Genomic DNA, 22,925 nt, shown 5'->3' with positions numbered 1-22,925 from the left:
TCAGTTTGACATAAAGAACATCTCCCCGTGTGTAGGCAGCATCAGTTTGACATAAAGAACATCTCCCCGTGTGTAGGCAGCATCAGTTTGACATAAAGAACATCTCCAGTGTGTAGGCAGCATCAGTTTGACATAAAGAACATCTCCAGTGTGTAGGCAGCATCAGTTTGACATAAAGAACATCTCCCCGTGTGTAGGCAGCATCAGTTTGACATAAAGAACATCTCCCCGTGTGTAGGCAGCATCAGTTTGACATAAAGAACATCTCCAGTGTGTAGGCAGCATCAGTTTGACATAAAGAACATCTCCAGTGTGTAGGCAGCATCAGTTTGACATAAAGAACATCTCCAGTGTGTAGGCAGCATCAGTTTGACATAAAGAACATCTCCCCGTGTGTAGGCAGCATCAGTTTGACATAAAGAACATCTCCCCGTGTGTAGGCAGCATCAGTTTAACATAAAGGACATCTCCCCGTGTGTAGGCCGCATCAGTTTAACATAAAGGACATCTCCCCGTGTGTAGGCAGCATCAGTTTAACATAAAGGACATCTCCCCGTGTGTAGGCCGCATCAGTTTGACAATGAAAGCCAAAGCCTGATTGTAGCTATGGCTTAAGTGCAGGTTTACACCCTTGAGCAAGGTTAGTAATACCTGCACCATCACCATACCAGACCAAACACAATGGGGTAGATGTATGAAGCAGTAATAAGGGAGAAGTGAACCAGAAGAGAAGTGGCCCATGGTAACCAACCAGCTGCTCTCTATAATTGTATATTATGCAAATGATAGTTTTTAGCTCCGTGATGATTGGTTGCCATGGGCCACTACTCCTCTGCCTCACTTCTCCTCCCTTATCACTGCTTCATACATCTACCCCAGTATGACAGATATAACACAAAGCTTTCCTAGTAGTTCGCCTGGAGGAGGTGGCAGAAGAAACAATCAGCAAGCCCACATTTAGGACATTCTGGCCCTATAAAGGTGGTATAAAATGAACCTATTAGAACCTAGCACAGACTGTAGTATCTTTGATGCTACCCAACATATAAGTCATATTCCCACCATGCCCCAAGAGGCAACAAATCTTGGGAATGTATGGCCATATTATTAAATGGCACACTACAAAGGACAAATGTGCTGCTACAATCACAGAATACGGGGGTGGCCCCATTCACACTATTTCTAATGTGTTTAATAAAACTGTGACAGTCACATAAGAAAGTAACTATGTATGACTGAGCCTTAAGGGTTTCTACCAAGATTCAATCTAATAAGATTTGAGCAGCTGACTCGGAATCACGATTTGCCGTGTGATTTTTACGGCGCTGTAGATAATAGTTCTCGCTGCCAAGACCCAAGTGAGAAAGTATTTATCCCTATTTGCCTCGGTTATTACATAAAATAAGCATTTCTATTCAAGCGCGCCCATCAAGTCTACCAAAGCAATGAGGATACAGAGGTCTTGCTGCAAAAGGCAACATAATAAAAACAATATCAAAAGCAAGGATTTCTCATTCAATTACAATGCCCGAAATGTGACATAACCAGGGTGTGAAGTAAGAAGGAATGTGCAGACCTGGGCGCCAATTCCGAATTGTATGCACAGGTCTGAATTCAGCCACAACCAGGGCCGTCTTAACAGCAGTGTGGACCCCTGGGCAAAGCAATGCACTGGGGCCCTTACCCATTCTCCCCTCCTAGGGGTGGGGGGTGGTATCAGCAGCAGCTTTGATGTCCCACGGGTGGCAGGGGGAGCTCTATCTTCCACTCAACATGTAGGACCTGGAGCAGTGACTTCTGCTAATTACTCCTTTACTGCACAGGGGGTGGGAGGGAGAACACTAACGTGTGGCAGGGGGCACTGAGCTGAATGAAGGGTCCCTTGTAAATGACTTCCAGGGAGGTAGGGGGTGTTTTATACGCAGGGGAGGGTTGGATAACACTGCCATAGTAGAGTCTGTCCTTTGCTCCTCGATCACAATCTGGTTCGGAGGAGCAAACGAGAATGACAGACGAAGGTTGCAAAGAGTGGTGAGGATGGCAGAAAAGATCATTGGGGCGGAGCTCCCCACTGTCCAAGAACTATACCTAGCCTGGGTCAATAAGCGTGCAGGAAAGATCTTGGCGGACAAGCTACACCCTGGCCACAACCTGTTTGAACCCCTTCCGTCAGGCAGACGTTTTAGGTCCATCCCAGCAAAGACGACAAGAACTACAAAAGGCTTCTTCCCAATAGCTGTCCACCAACTAAACCGTATTGAAAATACCAAATACTAAATACTAACTCGAACTTTTCTAGATACATGTGAAATGTATGTGATGTATGTTTATGCCTCTCTACCCACCCCCTTTGTGTTCCCTGATTCCCAGATGCTGCACTGTTACTACAAAAAATTCCAAGCATACGCAAGTATACCTGGCCAATAAAGATGATTCTGATTCTGATAATGGAGTGGGCTTAATATTCGTCATTTTCCGGTGGAAGGGCAGCTTGTTTGACTGCAGATAGCGCTATTATCTGGAAATAGATTTCTTATCCTTCAATAGTATAAAAACCTAGAGTCCCAACTTTCAGGAGGTGCTGGGAACTTGGGGATCAGAGATCAGGAGCCAGAGTAATCCATTGATAAAAATATAAAACTGTACACAAGACGTTTGAAGCTGGAGCAGAGACCGACTGCTGGAAGGCTGATATCTCTGGTTCTGGGCATGATAGAAACAAGCTGCTAGTGTCGACAGAAAGGGGAGAGTCCCAGCTTTTGGAAAATACTCTCAGAAAAACTCTATAATTTTGAAGAAAAGTTAACACAAATGCTGAACGTCGTTTTCCAGTTAAATATAGAAGTGACGCACAAAAATAAAAATTTCCTTCCAAAGTTGCACAGCCAAAATCTTTTGCCGCGCACAGGGCGAATCCTGTTTAGGATTCGCTGCACATTCGCCACTGCCCGCCGCATTCCGGAGCCTCGCCGGCTCCAGTATTCAACGAGTCAGGGGCTCACTGCCCCTGACCGGCGAATTTTAACTCCTGCGGGGATGCCGCAGGGAGCCTGAGGACGGCGGCAGGCAGGGAGATGGAAGTCTCCCTGCCTGCCCCAGAACGTTTGTGGGGGGGAGGTGGGCTCCCCGGGAGCCAGGCAGCACAGGCTGCCCCCCGGGATAGCCAACAGGGGACCGGGTATTCACTACACCCGATCATGCATATGTAATGATCGGGTGCAGTGAATGTATGAATATCTAATGAGCGGCTCGGCTCCCGGCCCCCTGCTGGCTACTCTGTGTAAGAAAAATAAAATTTTTTTTTTTTTTTAATTAAATATATATTCATGTGCTTACAGCACATGAATAAAAATAGCATGCCCCTCCTCAGAATAAAATTCCTGATTTTTTGACACCAAATGTAAAAAATAAAAAACACTTTATTTTAAAAGTTCACATTCCACTTAACCATAAAAAGATAGCGATTGCTACTCGGTGAATCATGGCGATAAAAACCTTGAAATGTATTCGCCATCTGGTCATTGAATAGGGCGATTCACCGTTTTAGTAAAAAAAAAAAATCGCCTTACAGCACGAAAATAGCACAAAATCGCCATAAAACATGGCGAATCAGCCTCATTGAATACTGCCCACAGTCTTCGTAAAATTAGAGGGAACATTGCCCTGGCCACAACCCTGATGGTGGAATCTGCACATGCAGGATAATGCGTAGGTAGAAACCCCCACAGCTAGCACCTGAATGACAGGTTCCAAATGCCCAGCGTTTAATGGGTGTGTCCACAAAAATGGTGGGCGCGCCCATATAAGCGCTGGGCGGCCCCAGGGGTGGGTGGATGACATCAGCAGAAAAGGAAGTCCCGGCTTACTTTTTAGAAGGAACAGAGGAAAAATCATTTGATGGCAAGCGACCATCTAATGACATTCCTATGATGATGATGCGCGTGGGCTAAGTGGTAGTAAACACGATGGATGGTAAAGAAACTGCAAACGGTGAAAATATTCCGTCCAGACCCACTGCTGATAAACAACAAAAATGGACTCCAAAGCCGGATGAAGCTCCCATGGGGCTCTAGGCTACATGCTGGTTTGGGGGCCCCCCTTAGCTCTCTATGTTTGCCAGTCGGCCGAACTGGAATATTTTTGGCATTTGCAGTTTAGAGTAATGCTTGCTAATCATGCCATAGGAAGGTGCCTAGGTAGCCTTATAGATAGCCCAGTTCTGATGAGATGTGTTATTTTGGTACTTTTGCCAGTAAGGTTCTTAACCCCACATTGTCTGAAGCATGATGCCAAATGCCAATTTAACTTTATAAAGAACATCCGTTTTTCTCAAAGCCACTGTGCCCCCAGGAAGTAATGCACCATGATCTTGGCTGTGTTTGGTATAATATAGTACAGTGGCATACTCAGGATTTTTAGAGGGGAGTTTCCAGATGTTGGGGAACAGAGAGTCAATGAAGCCTGAGCAGAGTCGGTCAGGACTGTGGCTAGAGTTTGAGGGGGGGGGGGGGGGGGGGAGAGTCAGTGTGAGGCCTGGCCAGAGTAAGTGAGGCCTGGGGGATGGAGTTGGGCCCTGGAGCGCAAGATCCGGACAGCGCTGGGCAGGGGGGGGGGGGGGGGGCTACCACTGGATCCCTCGTGCAGCTTCCCCTCACCTCTCCGTCCGATGGTCGCCGGGAGCCTGAATGCCGCTTGCAGGTGTCTGTGTTGGGCCTCCGCTTGGCTGGTCCACCGCTGTCTTGATCTCAGGAGCGCCATTGGTGGAGCGGGAGCTCTACAGTGTGCGTCCACCGCTGACCCAAACAGGGGGGGTCAGCGCAGGCTGATCGTGCTGCCGAGGGAACCGCTGCGCTGCTGGGCTCCGGCCATCCTGTCGTCCTGCTGCGGTTTTCAGTGCTCACCGCCGAGGGTGTACAGCGCTCATCGCCGGGGGGAGCACTGCATTGCCTATTCCCTCTCCCCCATCGCTGCCACGCTGCATGTCGCCCGCTGCTCCGGAGGCCGGGGATGGTGGAGCTCTGTGGATGGTGGAGCTCCACGTGCATGCAACCTCCCCGGCCTCCACCGGAAGTTGATATCCAAGTACTATTGTTGTCATAATTTAAGGCACTTAATGGTGTTCTATTTAAGTGATCACACAGAGGTAAACTGAAAAATTTTAAATTCAACTTAATGTACAGCTTTTAAAGCAGCATAGCCAGTGTGACTCATGGGGTGAAATATAATATGGTGAGAGAATCAGAAAGTGAGAGATTTGGTATGAAATCTACAGGTTTTTTTAAAGCGGCAATCATTTGCACTGTAAACCAGTTTAGTTTTGCCATGTAAATGATTGCCACTTTTTAAAAAAAATGGAAATTTCTAACCAAATCTCTCAGATTCTCTCACCCTATTACATTTCCCCCATGGTGTGAATGATACCTTTACATAATGATCTACAAGCTACATTCCGGACATCAAATGTCAGATGACGAATCAGCAATATCAGAATATGGAATAAAACATTTCACATGCTGGAAAACACCCATTTGCCCTTCAGTATTATTATCAGCGGCCACTAAGCTGTGGTTGTAGGACTGGGATATTAGTAACAGAACAGGAATTGTAACCATTTTAAAGCCCCCATACACTTCTGCGATTTAGCACAATTTCACCCGATGACGACGGATCGGGCAGAGAAATCGAAGTGTAATCAGCCCAAATGGCATCTGTGTGACATTGCATCTGATCTGAGGCGTCGTACCTACACGTCCTTCCTTCCCCGTGGCAGTGAACCGAGTCGCATGCAGTGTATCACATGCAGAAGGACTGCATGTGATATATCGCATGGGACTGGGAAGGTCCCAGGAGACTCAAGGGGATTGGATGGCCATATACTGCTGTGACCAGTTGCAGGAAGAAGTGTATGGCCACAAAAAGTTTATTTCCAGGATCACCCATCACAAGCATTTACGTTTCAAATACAGAATTGTGGGACAGAATTATGTATATCTCAGTGGTGACTTTGGTACCCTTACAATGCAAAGATCCATTGCAATAGGAACAAGGAGTCTCTGCTGCCACCTACTGGATGCCAGTATGTCACTGTATTGAAGAAAGAAAAATGACTTGCGTAGAGAAATCATAATTTACATATCTTGCATGGCTTCATATTAACCCTATAAGTTATCAGACATACTGGGGCTTAGTGCTGGACACAAAGTGCTTGGGCCAGATTAAAGGCCCATACACACTGGGTGACTTTGAGCTGACAGTCACTCAAAACAGCAGTTTGATCACTGCTGCCTGCTCCAGCATCATAGCGCTGCACTATGCAAAGCCGTCCTCCCCCTGGTGACGGTGCCGGGCAGGGGGAAAGCCGCTCAGTGTGTATGCACTGATTGGCTTTCCCCCCAGCGATCATCGCTGTCCATACACGCTGGGCATAGTCGCCCAGTGTGTGTGGACCTTTACTGTTACGGTAATGAGAACTTCTGTACAGCTAACATTCCCCATTGGTTTCAGCACTTACACAAACCCTGGGCTAGGTGCAAGAGACATGTCTGATGCAGGTTTTGGCCATTCTATTAGGGCAGCACACAGTGCAGGTATCTCACAATCACACAGTGCTACTCAATGGTTTCAGCCATCCTCAAGGGAAAAAAAAGGACAGTATTATACCGAGGGGTATATAAGAAAAAGAAACTGTATATTCCACATAGGCTGTACAATTGCCAGGGTTACGTACCTCACGTGTGCAGGTAATCCTTCGGGGGTGTGGAGCCTCTTGCTGTAGCTGATACACTGGAGGGGAAAAGAGCACACATTGCCGTCATGCATTTTGAGTTAGACAATTATATAACCCTCTGAGGCACTTATGTATTATATAGCTTCCCTTCTGGACTTGGTGGGACTGCTATGCTATTACTGATACCTCTCCTTCTGTTTCCCTCCTATGTCCCTATAGACTGTAAGCTTGCAGCAGGGCCCTCCTACCTCCAAGTCTGTCTTTCGCTACCCAGTTTGTTCTATCACTGTCTTCTGCTGCGCTATGTAAGAAACTGTAAATAAAAAAAATAATGAAAAAAATATATTCGGGTATGCGTTGACATCGATTGATGGAAACCACCTGGTTCTCCCCTATCGATGGCAAAACTATTCTACATCGATTTTTAATCATCGATGGTTGATGGCCATCCCTTCTGTGTATGTGGTAGCAGCTCACTGGGCTCACCCACACCACCCACTCCCTTGGAATCCAGCACTGCAATAGTAGGGCATTACCGCATTCCTGGCCATGCACTGTGAAAGAGCCACCAGGCATCTGTTAGCAAATGGAGAAGTCATTGACGTCCTCCACAGTGTGGTGCTCTACAGCTGGCATAATGGTTAGGTAAGCCCCCATCAACTCACCAGTTATTTTATATTAAATGTCCGCCACACAAAGTTATAAAAAGGCTAGTGAACAGATTCAAATAGCAGTATAAATACAAGTGAACACTATAGACTGAGCTATTGATTTATTATTATTATTGTTAACTTGTGTGGTGTAATATGCATTAGGCATTACAGTGTGTGGCATAATGTGTAATGAGCATTATAATGTTTGGTATAATATGTAATGGGCTTTATGGCATATGGTATATGTAATGGGCATTAAGGCGTGTGTACATTTTTGGTGCGTGCCATTGGCACGCATGGTTGCTAATTTTTAGATTGTCTGGCACCTACATTTTCATCCTGGCTCCTAGAAATTGGTCGAGCCCTGGCTTAAGCATTAATGTGGACTATTTGTTCACAATACATATAAGTTAAAACTAATCTTCATACAAATTTGATGAATGGCGCATTTTCGCACTTCATTATTTTTCCGTCTCAGCCATTAGTAAGCAATAACTTTAAATAGATGCAATTTTAGTTGTAGACCAGCAGGGCAAAGAGTCTGTTCTGCAGGGCAAAGGCTCTGGTCTGCAGTCCTGACTATGGGGGCGATTCAGGCCTGGTCACTTAGTTCCGAATTCACCCCGGTCCCGATGTTGGGGTTTGCGCATGTGCAAACCCCAGGAGTGAACGCCTTTGGCGAGGGGAGGGCATGGGGCGGACGCAGGGGGCCACAACATTTTTTTTTTCTTATTAATAGGCTCAATACCGTGACTTCTTTAAAAAAAAAAAAAAAAGAATGAATAGAGGGTGCCCAAATCACATGATCTATCCTGTATCTGCCAATAGGATTTCCTGACAGTGAGATACTTACAGTACGACTTCCACACAGGTGGTCTGTACTCATCGTTATCTGAAAGACAAATATTGAGAAGCTTAGCAAATAGTGACAGAAAAAAAAAGTGAAATCATGTTACGCAAGGCCTGGTTCAGACCTGACCGTAAATGTGGTAATACGCAGTGGACTGCGAGGAGAAAGCCGCTGCCCAGATAGAAAGAGAAAATGGCCGGTGCTAAATTGCGAGAGAATAGCGAATGGATTTCTAATCACGATTCACTCACAAGTCCATGCGCAATCCCCATAACATCTAATAGTTGTTGTCATCTGTGCAAATGTGTGTAACTCTGAGGCTTCCACTAATGTGCGACTGAGACAGGCAGGAAGTGGTCATCACGGACCCTCCCCAAAAGCACCTGCAGGTTTCCACCCCCCAAATGCTTCCTGGCAGCCAAACTGGGGATTCCTTTTTGGATCCATATGCATTAACTGACATTATTCACCCTCGCGCATGGGCCATGTGAACGATACACATGCGCACTCATTCAATAATCACTTGATTTACAAATTCTCCAATTAGCGATCAACTTTGTGTAAGGCCCACAGTACAGATATTGCACACAGTGTGCTCATTCTAGCATCCGCCATCTTTGAAAACCCATGCAGTCCCTCTTCCCTGCCTGGGGTGTCACTGTCTGCTGTCTGTGCTGATATACAGACCACACTGTGCTAGAAGCACTACAGCAGACAGCGGCACCCCAGGCAGGGAAGAGGAACTGCATGGGGTTTCAAAGATGGCGGGTGCTAGAATGAACACTACACACATATGAAGCTAAGAGTTCCAAATACATAGAACCGGGGTAATTAATCTGTGTCACTCCAGCTGCTGTAGAACCGCAAATCTTAGTATACCGTGCTTTAGTTTTAGCATGTGCCCACACCAAAACTGTGCCAGGGCATGCTTGGACGTGGCGATGCACAGCAGCAGAAGGTTGCTATCCATGATCTATAATAAGGTCTATACAGCTGCATGACTGAAATTAGGATTTATATTATAGACTAGAGGAGAATGCTATGAAATAACAATGTCAGTGGTTCCCAAAACGCTGTGGTGCCTTGAGTCAGTTGCGGGGGTGCCTGAGGTTGGTGGACAACCACCAAATCAAATTATTCTTGGTCAACGTGATGACCAAAAGCAGTGCTGCCGGCTGCCAATCATATACATTGACAAGCAGAAGTGAAACCCTGTCTTTTCCACCATACACGTTATACGTCGTCTGAACCAGCGCATCGGACCGACATTGCTCAATTCGGAGCATACTGAGTTAGTAAGTAAGACCGTAGTCCTTAGCAATGCCATCACGTTTGCTGTGCTGCACATCAAACCTGGCGATATCACTAGTGACTACATGTATGCTAATGAAGGAAAGAAAAGTCTTTGTTCCATTCTTCATTAACATTGCTCGATGTGTACCCAGACCCTTATTCTGGTTCACTCGCAAAGGCAAATTCCTTCTCAAATGGACAAAACCATGTGCACTGCAGGGGGGCAGATGTAACTTGAGCAGAGAGATCTGGGCGGGGTTTGTTTTACTTCAAAGTGAAATCTAAATTGCAGCGTAACAATAAAGCAGTCAGTATTTTCCCTGCACGGAAACAAAATAACTATCGCAACTGTAACTCTCTCTGCACAGGTTACATCTGCCCCCCCGGCAGTGCAGCATGGTTTTGTCCATATGAGAAGGAATTTACCTTTGCGAGTGAACCAGAATAAAAGCCCCAGTTTCCGATATATTGGTCCATCATTTCCGCCAGGTATACATTGTTCTGGTGTGTACCCAGCTTAAGGATCACAGGTAAGCAGAGTTTACTTTACATTTCTTTCTTCTGAAATTCTCAGTAAGAACCGTTTGGCCCAGGGGTGTTAAAAGCATGTATTCTAGGGTGCTGGTTGGTAAGTACTGCAATACGCAGTACACTGTTCAGCTCAACCATCACCCAATAAATAAATATGGGCCTGATTTATAGGTGGGCACATGGGTGATGTCATCCCCATGGTTGCTGCTGAGATGGAATTTCAGTGGGAGGTAAAAGGGGGGGGGGGGATTGCCAGACCTAGGCCAAGTTACTGACTGGAGCCGCATCGAAACTTGCAGAAGCACGGACACAGAAGGTCACGTTCAGACAGCTTCAGGGCTGATGCAAGTTTTGATTTTGAGTCCAATGGCGCGTCTAAATATGTAGCAACAATTGTGCCTCCGCAGGATCAGAAATGGTCACAGCATTAGCATAAAGACACGTCAGCGGCTGTTTGCACCTCAGGCCTTATGTGGTTATATTTGTCCCATAACTTCATTGGTAAGATTTGCAAATTTATATTTTATTAGATTAAACCATACACAAATGCTTATTATGTAAGTAATGTTTTATGCCAGTGGTTCACAAACTTTCCCTTCTTCTCCACGGGAGGTTTCTGTCCTCACTGAGCTCGCCTTAGGACCCTGGGGTGCCTCAGGACACTTGCAGGGGTGCCTTGGGTTGGTGGACCAAGATCAATTCGTATTATTTATGGGCAATGTACCAGGCAAAACCAGTGCTTGTGGCTGCCAATCATAATATATGTGGACAAACAGAAGCAAATCCTGTCCCTCACCAGATAACTGTGACATATAACCACAATGCACTTCATTTCATTTTTTTTTTTTTTTTATTTCTCCATAAGAAGCATTTGGCCTAGGGGTGCCTTGAAAATATTTTGATGCTCTAGGGTGCCGTGATTCAAAAAATTTTGGGAACCACTGTTTTATGCATTACAGCCTTTGGGATGTATTAATACTGTAGGTTTACTTTTGTGTTAATACAAGCGAAGATACAAACACACACATTTGTATATGAAATCACCACTTAAACTAATGTAATAAATGACGGAAAGTGCCAAAATCAGCTTTTTTGTAGCCAATTAAAGCCGCACAGCATATATGTCACTTGGTCAATACAAAAACAAACCTGATGCAGTTTACAGCTACACCACTATCTGACAGAGGATGTATAAGAACTCCTGCAAGAGCATTGTCTCCAGGACCACGCCAAGGGCCTAATTCAGGTTGGACCACGCCAAGGGCAGAATTCAGGTTGGACCACACCAAGGGCAGAATTCAGGTAGGACCACGCCAAGGGCAGAATTCAGGTTGGACCACGCCAAGGGCAGAATTCAGGTTGGACCACGCCAAGGGCAGAATTCAGGTTGGACCACGCCAAGGGCAGAATTCAGGTTGGACCACGCCAAGGGCAGAATTCAGGTTGGACCACGCCAAGGGCAGAATTCAGGTTGGACCACGCCAAGGGCAGAATTCAGGTTGGACCACGCCAAGGGCAGAATTCAGGTTGGACCACGCCAAGGGCAGAATTCAGGTTGGACCACGCCAAGGGCAGAATTCAGGTTGGACCACGCCAAGGGCAGAATTCAGGTTGGACCACGCCAAGGGCAGAATTCAGGTTGGACCACGCCAAGGGCAGAATTCAGGTTGGACCACGCCAAGGGCAGAATTCAGGTTGGACCACGCCAAGGGCAGAATTCAGGTTGGACCACACCAAGGGCCTAATTCAGGTTGGACCACGCCAAGGGCTTAATTCAGGTTGACTGGCAAAAGCAAAATCTCTCTCTAATGAGCAAAACCATGCTGGTGGGGCAGATGTAACATGTGTAGAGAGAGTTAGAGTTGGGTGGGGTATGTTCAAACAGAAATCTGAATTGCAGTGTAAAAATAAAGCAGCCAGCATTTACCCAGCAGAGAAACGAAATAACCCACCCAAATGTAACTCTCTCTGCACATGTTACATCTGCCCCACCTGCAATGCACATGGTTTTGTCCATAAAAGAAGGAGTGTGCTTTGCAAACCAATCTGTTACCCCCACCAAATGTAAATGGCTGCATAAACAGCGCACGTGTGCCTGCCTACCTACCAACAATTTTATAAACATATTACTTTTAGTGCAAACATGATATTATAGAGATAGTATTTACAATAGTTTAAAAAGTGTGTAAAGCCAATTTAAATCCACTAGCGGTATTGAGCCTCTATGTTGCATCACAAATTAAAATTATACATATCAGCAGAATCAATCATATGAGTCAACTACTCTGACCACGCTGCCATCTAGTGGTTAAAATCTAATACAGCATTTGTGCTGAGCAAAACTAAGAGTTATTCTTTGTAGTGTTCAGGGTTAAAGTGAACCAAGTCCATTTTTGCCTATTTCGCTGCAACAGTATAGTGGAAACATTTGTAAGATAGTATAAACTAAACATTGTACTATGTTACTGATGCAGTAAAAACCATTAAAAGTAATTGATTAATTTCTTCACCTTGGACTCAGGGTAAATTTACAAAAGCTTGGAAAGAGGTGATGTTGCCAATGCAACCAGATTCTATCATTTTTCTAGAATGCAGTAGTGAAATGATAGTCAAATTTGATTGGTTGCTATGGGCAACAAGACACATATTAACTGCCAATAAGATCTGTTTGCTACACAATTGAAAGGTGCCATTGATTTAAATAGAGGCCACGGTTTCCAGTAGCATTTACCTGCTGGTCTAATTCTGTGCCAGATTTATACAGCAAGCAAAGAAGTATGGGTCTCTGGGATGACATGTATTGTGTTGACCACTGAAGGGTGACATGCTTAGGTTGACACATGAAATAGATCGACTTGGCTAAGGTCGACAGTGTTGGCAGGTCGACAATCAAAATGTTGACATGTGGTTTTTCCCGTTTATTTATCCTGAATGTCGACATGGACACCGTCAAAGTATACCGCGTGCGCTGGCCATGCTTCAGTCAAGGTGCCTCGCTGGGCTCGGCACACTATTTTATTGTCCCACCAACCGTAGTGGATGGTAGTGCATGAAATACCCCCTGTTGGCACATGTTGGCTCCAAAAAATGTAAAAAAAACCTCATGTCGACGTTCCAATTGTTGACCTAATGCTTGTGCTGGCCTTCCAACCCTGTCGACCTAACACCTGTTGATTCACGGCTGTTTTTCGACAATCTGCAGCCGTTTTCTTGTGGAGAATCTGCCTCTTTACACACATCCACTGGGGGGGGGGGGGGGGGGGTGTTCCTCAGACTGTCCACAAGCTGCCATGGAGAAGATGCTCAGAGTAATTATCTCCACCTGTGCATCTTAGTCAGTAATGACTGCACCTGTGTAGCTGCGAGGTGAGGAAACCGTGAACTGTTGGTAGCTCTCGAGGACTGGAGTTGGCTACCACTGCCCTAGGCGGAAGTCTATGTGAGAGATCCAATAGCTAGATCTGTACTTCCCGGCAGCGACATGCAGTCAGGGGGGCAGAGCATGACCGTACATACTCCACTATACCCATAGCCTTGACTAGAAAAATTATTAAAATAATACAAAGAAGATATTTAGAACATATAATTTTTGTATTCTTCTAAACATTTTTATAGCCAGAACTCTCCAAGTCACACGTGTGTGTGTGTCTGACTGTCTGTCTATCTGACTCTGATACTAGCCAGCAGCTCGCCAACCATTGACCTCACCACACATCACGGTTCCCCAAAGATTTGCTCTAGGATCTGGCTGTTTCCTTAAGCTCAAAATGAAATCCAGGGACTAGAAGCCAAACGGTGGGCAGCGGTTATTACTCAGCCCTCCAGTGAAGACATTAGCTTTTATGGCTCTGCCCTTCCTGAATTCACTCTGCAGGAAGGGCATTATAGGGTCAACAGTAATTAGGTCGACAGTGGCCCCAAAAGGTAAAGTCAACATGATTATATTATACTTTTTTTTTAAATACCATTTCTCATCGTAGTCCACGTGGATGGTAAGGTGGAAAAGTTAAAAAAAAATTAGAACATTTTTGAAAAACTCATGTCAAACCTTTTCATCTGTCAACCAGGGCAAAGTAGAACTACAGTATTGTCCATGTTGTTGACCTCATGCCTGTGAACCAATAGTGGTCAATCTATTGACTGTCAAACTAATGCATGTTGACCCAAAGTCTGTATCCCAATGATCAGACCTTCTAGCAGCTCATTGATTCAGCTATCGGCTGGAGGGGTCTGTGAGGCGGGGCTAAAGCCCCATACACAATTAGCAATATTATATATGATATAGCTCATATTTCCCCTCTAAGCGATATATTTTATAATATCGGTAAATGTGTACGCTCAAGATTATTAACAAGGCGCCTCCCCATTGCATGCTCAATGTTGAACAACATTGTCAACGATGTATGTAAACAACGGGAACTGGATGATTTCACTGAATGATATAATTTATTTATTTATTTATTAACAGTTTCTTATATAGCACACACAGATTCCGCAGCGCTTTACAGAGAATAGTTATAATCAAAAACACATAACAAATTACAGCACAAGACAGTTTAGGATAAGTACATGGTTAATACGGATAGTTGCACCAGGGGACAGGACACTGAAGCAATTATCAGGGTGGCAGAGGTTTATTTATTCTAAGAAAGGCACATAAGGAGAGAGGGCCCTGCTCGTGAGAGCTTAATGACCGATACTGTTCAATGTGTATGCGAGATTATCAATTTCGGCCGGAGCTCCAACAATTTCGTTATCTTCCAAGACATGTGCAGTTCCCATTCTCTGCCTGTGGTGTCGCTCACTGCTGTGGTGCTTTTAGCACAGTGTGGTCTGTATTTCAGCACTGATATGCAGACCACATTGCGCTACAAGCAACACAGCAGAGAGCGACACCCCAGGCAGGGAAGAGGTCCTGCATGGGTTTTGAAAGGTGCAGGGTGCTAGAATGAACACTGCATTAATGATACAGCTCCCAGAGTGAATTGTCTAGTGCAGTGGTGGCCAACCTTAATTGATGTGTGAGCTACTCAAGAAAAATGAAACCTCCTGGTTTGCGCACCTATCTGACTGACTTCCAGCCCTTGGCCCAACACGTTAATCTGACCACCGCCTGCCGCATGGAGGCTCTTCTGTGGATCCCTCTCCATCCCGCAGACTTCAATTTATCTTCCCGCTTACTTCCAGTGCGGAAGGACACTGACACTGGATCCCTTCCTCCTTTCTAAGCAGTACTGCAGCTGGATGAGCTACCCAAATTGTGCTTGCGAGCTGCAGGTTGGAGACCACTGGTATGGGGCTTAGGGACCACAGCTGGATTTGGAGGCCTCCCACAGGGCCACCAGGTGTGGAGTATCTATCAGCTCCTCTTTGCCACGACCCCCCATAAACAGAATGACTAATGAATTAAATCAATTGTGAAGATCCAGCCTGGTACCAACAACAAACGGGCTTTGTAGACAATTACGATCCTTCATTTTGGTTCTTGTGGTTAGATCGGCAAGCTGGAGCAGTGGTTTATATAACCACTTTATAAGTAACCCTGTAATATTATTTGATATTTTTAAGGAAAGAAATATTTGGAGATATCATCAGGACATCTGGATTTCCTCTTGGTACAATGTTTAGGAAGGCACACACAATGCAAGAAATTAAAGTCAAATAATCAGAAAATGCAAAACAAACACTTCATATGTTCCAGGAAACTCCCTTCATATGAGCGAGGAAAAGCAGAGAACACGGACATTTTAACTCAGCTTTTGGCCGCAGTCCACTAAGTGAAATACAGATCACAAGATATTCTCTTTCTGCCGATGACATCATGAGACATTGTCTTTAACCTAATCAAATATGGACACGTCTGCGTCTGTGGAAAGTATAAAACCCAAGAATAAAATGGAATTAGAAAAAAAAAAATGCTTTAAATTAAATAACAGCTACACTTTGGACTGAAGCTGTATGAGAGCAGCATTAAACTACACACAGAAGGAGTAGCCCCAGCTGCACACACAGACAGTAGGACAGCAGCATAACTGGCTGTATCAGTGATTTAATCTGCAGACGGCGAGTCTGAACGTTCAGCAGCTCTGACCTTGCACAACCCTCACCTAAAGGTTTCTTTATAAGGGAATCTCCAGAGGGCAGAAATAGAACAGGGACATCACACAATCAATTACCAAACACAACAGACACACAAAGCTGTTATGTTTTTCATTCAAGCGGACCTGTCACTTATACACAACTAAGCATGAAGCAGTTAACACATAACTAAACATGTGCTTATATTTACATATGTGTACTCTCTCATGTACTCCTTACCTGTCTACATCCCTGTAATACAGGCATGTCCATACTGTGGCCCTCCAGCTGTTGTGAAACTACACATCCCAGCATACCTTGCCATAGTTTTAGCATTCCCTAATAGCAAAACTGTGGCAAGGCATGATGGGACTTGTAGTTACACAACAGCTAGAGGGCCATTGTTTGGACATGCCTGCTGTTGGAAGGCAGCCTGGAATATTCATCAGTGTGAGTGTGGCTACGTCCACCACCTAGTGCTGCATTCAGGTGCCTAGGGCACCTGAAAATGACATATGACATCAGAAACCTCATACTGGTACTATCATCTATATATATGGCTAGTGTCCGTGAGTCTCCGAAACACTGCCATCTGCTGGCAGAGAGTGAAACTACATCTATTTCTCATACATGCACAAACACAGAAGGTAGCAGATTGGCTTTTGAAGCTTTTGCTTCGAGCGGGCTTACTAGTACGGCTATAAGAACGGTGTCACAGGAACTTACACCCTCCCCAATTGTTAATTAAATTATGTACTGTAATCCAGATGGACTTTCCCCACCACGAGCTGTTAATCTGCTCCTTTCTGTATCAATTGGTAAATAAATAGTGCTGGCAGTGATGGGTCCATCTAATGATTTCTCCTCCTGGCTCCGCAAATAAAAGTCAGTGGAAAATATTTTTTTTTTGCGAGCACCGGGAAGAAGACGGGGCATGCGGCTGATGTCTTGTGAGGTCAGCCACTCACCCCTTGCAGACATCATCCTGCCCATCACGCCATGGGAATGCCCAGTGTTTTTGTGGGGACGCCCATAAAATGCAAGGCATTCCCATGCGCAGTCCCTGTCCCCACTGCCATTTGCCTCCGTCCCCCCCCCCCCCCATTGCTTGCGAACGGCTTGAAAACTATGAGAGTCCCCAAAGCCATTCGAAAGGGGAGCTGCACATGCGCCTAACAGCCTGTGTGCAGTCCCCAAAACATCAGGACCTGCCGAACTCGCTAAATGGCTAGTAGTCTAGGATCACCCCAAGATCCCTAATAATGCTGGCTATTGGGGATAATTGAATTACCCCCTGTGGATCAATTAGTGGTCATTTACTGCAGCTAATTGAATTCTCCCCAAAATATGCTCATAGGTAGGAATCAAGACTCATCCTAAATGCTGGCCAAAAAGATGTGCAACTTTGATTAGGAAGCTTGACCAAGTTTCACCAAACTAAAGCCAGTCACATACATGGAGGGTATTTAATCTTGGCCGCTATTTCCGCCGATAGAAATAGCGGCCTCCGCCCATTAAATGCTGCCACTTCCGACAGAATTGGAGGCGGATTCTGACAAAACAGATCCGACTTTAACACAAGTCGGATCTGTTAGGTCGGTAATGGCCGCGGATTGACGAATTCAAGGCACTCGACAGGCTAAATGTTGAATCACGCCTGTCAAGTATCTGTCGAGTGGAGCAAAAATGGCCAGGGATTGTTCATTCTAGCACCCTGCATCTTTCAAAACCCATGCAGTTCCTCTTTTCTGCCTGGGGCGACGCTTTCTGCTGTGAAGCTTCTAGCACATACTGATCTGTATATCAGTGTTGAGATACAGACCAGATGCACCCAAAGCATTGAGTGACACCCCAGTCAGGAGAGAGGAACTGCATCGGCTTTGACATTTCCAGTGTCCTAGAAAAAACATTAATTATGAAATGATTGTACTGAACATAATAATTTATCATAGGGCTATATGTGCGGCGTTTGTATATTCTCCCCGTGCTTGCGTGGGTTTCCTCCGGGTGCTCCGGTTTCCTCCCACAATCCCAAAAAATGCTGGTAGGTTAATTGGCTCCCAACTAAATTAACCCTAGAATGTCTGTCTGTATGTATGTGCGCGTGTATATGTGGAAGGGAATATAGATTGTAAACTCCACTGGGGCAGGGACTGATGTGAATGTACAAATATTCTCTGTTGTCAAAAAAATTACAGACTGTTTATTAAAGCATTTCCACCAAAACAGTTTCCCATTTATTAAAGTTACAATGAAATACTTGCCCAATAATTTAAATAAATCCTAATCCAGCACAAACACAGATCATAGCAGAGAATAAACGGAAATAATCTGATTTAACACCAGATTATATAACCTCCTATCATCGGTTTAGGGCTGCTTATATTTTAGCGGGATCAGTACAGTCCCTTCCTGTCAATTCAATGCAGCCTGAAAACTTTCACTCACCCTTCCCGTGTTGTGTAACCAGAGTGCAGAAAAGGAAATACTAAGGAAATGGGAAGAAACTAAACTGAATAGTAGTGAAGAAAACACGCACTCACAAAACAAAGTGCGCGGTACGCCAAACTTTATAGACCGTGGAGCAACCGATGTGGCTTATCAAACAATTAATACGTTCTTCTAAATCTAGGTTGCTTATTGTAATACGACTGCAATGTCATAACACAATGACACAATTTAAAATAAGAAAATCAAGCCATCCCCACAGTTTGTGGCATTGACCCAAAATAACACAACCTTGGCAATGTCTATATCTAAATGCAACTCCTGATCTCTCCAGTTTACTGTACATCGTACATTACATCCAGGTACCCTGTAAAAGGCTCAGAATCACATTTGGCAACTTAACATAGAATTTGAATCAGAATTTGACGGCAGATAAGAACCATTTGGCCCATCTAGTCGGCCCCTTTTTTATCCTTTAAGTAATCTCAACCCTTTTTGATCCTTATTTCTTTGTAAGGATATTCATATGCCTATCCCAAGCATGTTTAAAATGTTCTACTGTCTTAGCCTCTACCGCCTCTGATTGTGTGTGTAACCAATGCCCCTTTCAGACCACACTTTTTACCAGTTATTTTGCCAGTTTTTTACCGTTTTAAAATGGTAATTTGTGTAGTCTGAAAGTGAATTTACCGGTTCTATTGAACTGGTATTTCTAAACGGTACTAAAGCAGGGTCCTATCCGTTTCAGACTGTTTTTCTTCATCCACTGTTTTCTATGGGTTAAAACGGGTTCAGTGTTGTGAAGGAACAAAAACTGCATTGAAATACCGTTTAAGGACAAAAACTGCACTGAAATACCGTTTAAGGACAAAAACTGCACTGAAATACCGTTTAAGGACAAAAACTCCACTGAAATACCGTTTAGGGACAAAAACTCCACTGAAATACCGTTTAGGGACAAAAACTGCACTGAAATACTGTTTAAAGACATGCGGTGTGAAAGGGGTATTAGCTGGCAGACCCATTTTTAGAAACGTTTTAAAATACCTGGTCGAAGACAGTTTTGCGGTCTGAAAGCATCACAAGTGTCAGGCAGCAGCAGAATCCTAGAACGTAACACACTCTCCCGATCCCGTTTGCAGCCTTCCCTCTTTCTCTTTTGCTCCTCCCTACCACCTCCAATCCCTCCCTCTGTCCCCTCTCATCCCTTTCTTCCTGACCGCCTCTCTCATTCCTTCTTTTCCCATGAAACCCTCTTTCTCTCTCACTCCCCTCTCTTGCCCTCCTAAGGGACACTGTAGTGACAAAGGCTAGGGGGAGTGGTTCTATTTGCTATGGGGCCCACAAAGTTCTACTGACATCCCTGCTGGCTGCATTATATCAGGGAATAGCAGCACTACTGCATGCAATGTGTACTCTGAACTACAGCCCACAGACAGCGAAGAGGGATTCAGAGCAAATCATTATGGTATAACAATTAGTGTTGCTGCCTCACAGCACTGAGGTCATGGGTTTGATTCCCACCATGACCTTAACTCTGTGGAGTTTGTATATTTTCCCTGTGCTTGCGTGGGTTTCATCTGGGTACTCCCACAATCCAAAAATATACTGGTAGGTTAATTGGATCCCAACAAAATTAACCCTAGAATAAATGTGTGTATATGTGGTAGGGAATATAGACTGTAAGCTCCACTGGGGCAGGGACTGATGTGAATGTTCAGCTACGCCAGGCCTGGGCAATTGCGGCCCTCCAGATGTTAAGGAACTACACATCCCAGCATGCCTTGCTTCAGTTTCAGCATGGCCACATAGCAAAACTAATGCAAAGCATCCTGGGATGTGTAGTTCCTTAACATCTGGAGGGCCGCAATTGCCCAGCCCTGAGCTACGCTCTGTAAAGCGCTGCGGAATATGTGCGCTATATAAATAACTGGTAATAATAATCACATTTCATCAGTTGTGCGATTCTAAAGTCCCTCCACTTTGTAATGTGTCCCCCACCACAACCTTCTTCCAACTCCTCTTCCATGGTGAAATTACCCAATACACAAAGTGCCAGCTACAGACAATAACTACAGTCCCCCCGCCACCCCCCCCCCCCCCCCCCCAACATTATGAGAGCCATATTTCATCGGACTCAACAACAGAGCAGAGACCAATGTGAAGAATTCAATATCCTTTGCACAGCTGTGTAACACTATACATAAAAGGAATTACTGCATTGACTTGAAACAACATTGTTGAATGTAAGATGCTTGTAATGTGCATCTCCCTACCACCTATTCTCTCCATCTTCTGTACAAATACTGTATGTAATATTCCAATACTAATTCCTGTAAATGACTATAACCAAGGTCTGTGCTCTCTCCTGCAAACACAAGTGGTATATTTTGTGCTGGAGGATTAATTGAGTATAGCTCTAATAAGCGTTGCAGAAAAGATGAAAGGAGTTGTAATAACAGACCAGTAAATCTCTCACTAATTGGTAGATCTGGACAAACTAGACCTGCACGCAATTCCTTCTACGCCAGGACCTGTACAATGCACAGGGGGTCTGGTCTGTAAGGTCTCACTTGTGGAAATGTTCTGACGGTATTTATACATAGATTCCATACAGAACTAAAAAAAAAAGTTTGCTTCGGATCGAAATGAAGGCATTCATATAGAAAATGACAAATTTTAAATTTTAAAATTTAAAATAAAACCAGGGTTCCAAGTTGTTCCACAACTAAAATACAATCTACAGAAACATTTTTAAAGGGCTTTGTATAATTCTTCAAGGTACTACCTTGAAATACACATTACTATAATGTGCAATACTTACATTAAACAAACACTCTTCCTGGCCTTGTAAATTTGGGTTCATCTGAAATTGACATAAATACCCCTTTAACACCGCACCATGGACCCAGGTAATTACAGAGTTGATGACGGGTCGACCCGGGTGGAGCTGCAGTGTGAAAGCATCAAAGCTTATAACCCAGGTTAAACAATCCGGCAATTCGACATGAGTTCTAAGAAGGGCATGGTTGCCTATCCTCCCAGAATGGTGGGCCGCCAACACAAGCCCCCCTGTGTTTAAATAACGCATTTCAACGCTTTCTGGGTAGGAGGGAGAGCTAAAATGAGCCAACTCCTGTCATTGTAGCCCCATTCTCTTCTTGAAAAAGCCTTGAATCTAAGTATTTGCAGTACAGGGGCGGGTGGGGGGGTCGATGACGTTGAGGTCAAGACCTGCCCCTCAAAGTGCTTCTGAAAGTGTCCCGAGACTGTAAAAGTAGGTAAGCCTGAAGAAGGGTTCAAACTAGGTCATCCTCTGTATAATGGGTGACCTGGGTTTAATATAGAAGCGCCGGACCCAGAATGGAGATGCCGGGTCCAACCCAGCTTAGGGATGTGAAAGGGGTATATGAGAAAATAAGTAATGCTATCAGATAACAAGAGGGGGCTTTTCCTTAAAAAAACATGCCATAAGCCAGTGACATTCATGAAGGTAAAGACAAATATCTGGCTAACCTGTGGCTCCCCAGCTGTTTTGAAACTACAAATGTCAGCATGCCCTCCTAGTTTTACTATTAGGGAATGCTTAAACAGTGTCAGGGCTAACTGGGACTTTCACAGGGGGTGCGGTCAGGATCCTAGCACTCAGAATATCAACATCGGACAACAACAATCCAGACTGGGGTCAGGGATAAGCACTAGGTGGAGGGTTAGGTTGCGGGGATGGGAGAAGAGTAAGGTTAGGGAATGGGGTAGGGTTAAAATACTTACAGGGATCAGTCAGGCTTTTGACCTTCCGGATGCAACTATTGGCATCCTAACCTGTGGGATTGTGACTGCCAGGATTTCAAATCCAACCTGTTTCGTGTACCAAAATCCAATTTTTCCCCAAATATTTATTTTAAAGATTACCTGCAACTTAAATTCAACAATGACGTTACCTTGCAAAATCAATCTGAAAAAAAAAAAACACTAGCGCACTGCAAAAAATATCCTGTCTGTCTTGTCAATGAGACGGCTGTTTCCCATCCTCATCACCTGTCAGCATTTGCAAGTGAAGCATTGAGTCTGATCATAGGACATGTTATCGGAATATTCAGTAGGTATTAGAAGCTGTTTAGCAACAAGCGGTGTCCGGTCACATGACTAGTTATTTATAGATATCAGTGCATAAAATCATTGCCCTTTCCTAATAAAGGTAAGAGACTATGGGGTGTATTCAATGATTTTTGTGAGCTGTGACAGCGAGTAGTGCTGTTTGCGGTCAGTATTCAACTGACCCCATGCTCACGCCTTTCCCCCTCGCTAGGGTTTTGTAGCAACGGGGAAACTGCATGTGCGGCCG

At 44.7% G+C, this 22,925-nt stretch overlaps 1 protein-coding gene across 2 annotated transcripts in view; it reads right to left on the bottom strand.

Annotated features, from left to right (window-relative positions):
- Positions 1–22,925, bottom strand: part of CHN1 (chimerin 1) — an 89,854-nt gene that overhangs the window by 64,991 nt on the left and 1,938 nt on the right. For both annotated transcript variants that reach the window (XM_083154745.1, XM_083154746.1), the window contains 2 exons: positions 8,234–8,272; positions 6,728–6,783 (listed from right to left, as the gene is read on the bottom strand). In XM_083154745.1, coding sequence (XP_083010871.1) covers positions 6,728–6,783; positions 8,234–8,272 — 95 coding nt within the window. The remainder of the gene's footprint in view (positions 1–6,727; positions 6,784–8,233; positions 8,273–22,925) is intronic.

Source organism: Crinia signifera, chromosome 7, assembly GCF_055691185.1.
Source record: "Crinia signifera chromosome 7, ASM5569118v1, whole genome shotgun sequence".
In the NCBI taxonomy this organism is placed as follows: domain Eukaryota; kingdom Metazoa; phylum Chordata; class Amphibia; order Anura; family Myobatrachidae; genus Crinia; species Crinia signifera.
The sequence above is the reverse complement of the archived record's forward strand: the minus strand, read 5'-3'. Positions and strand labels throughout refer to the sequence as shown.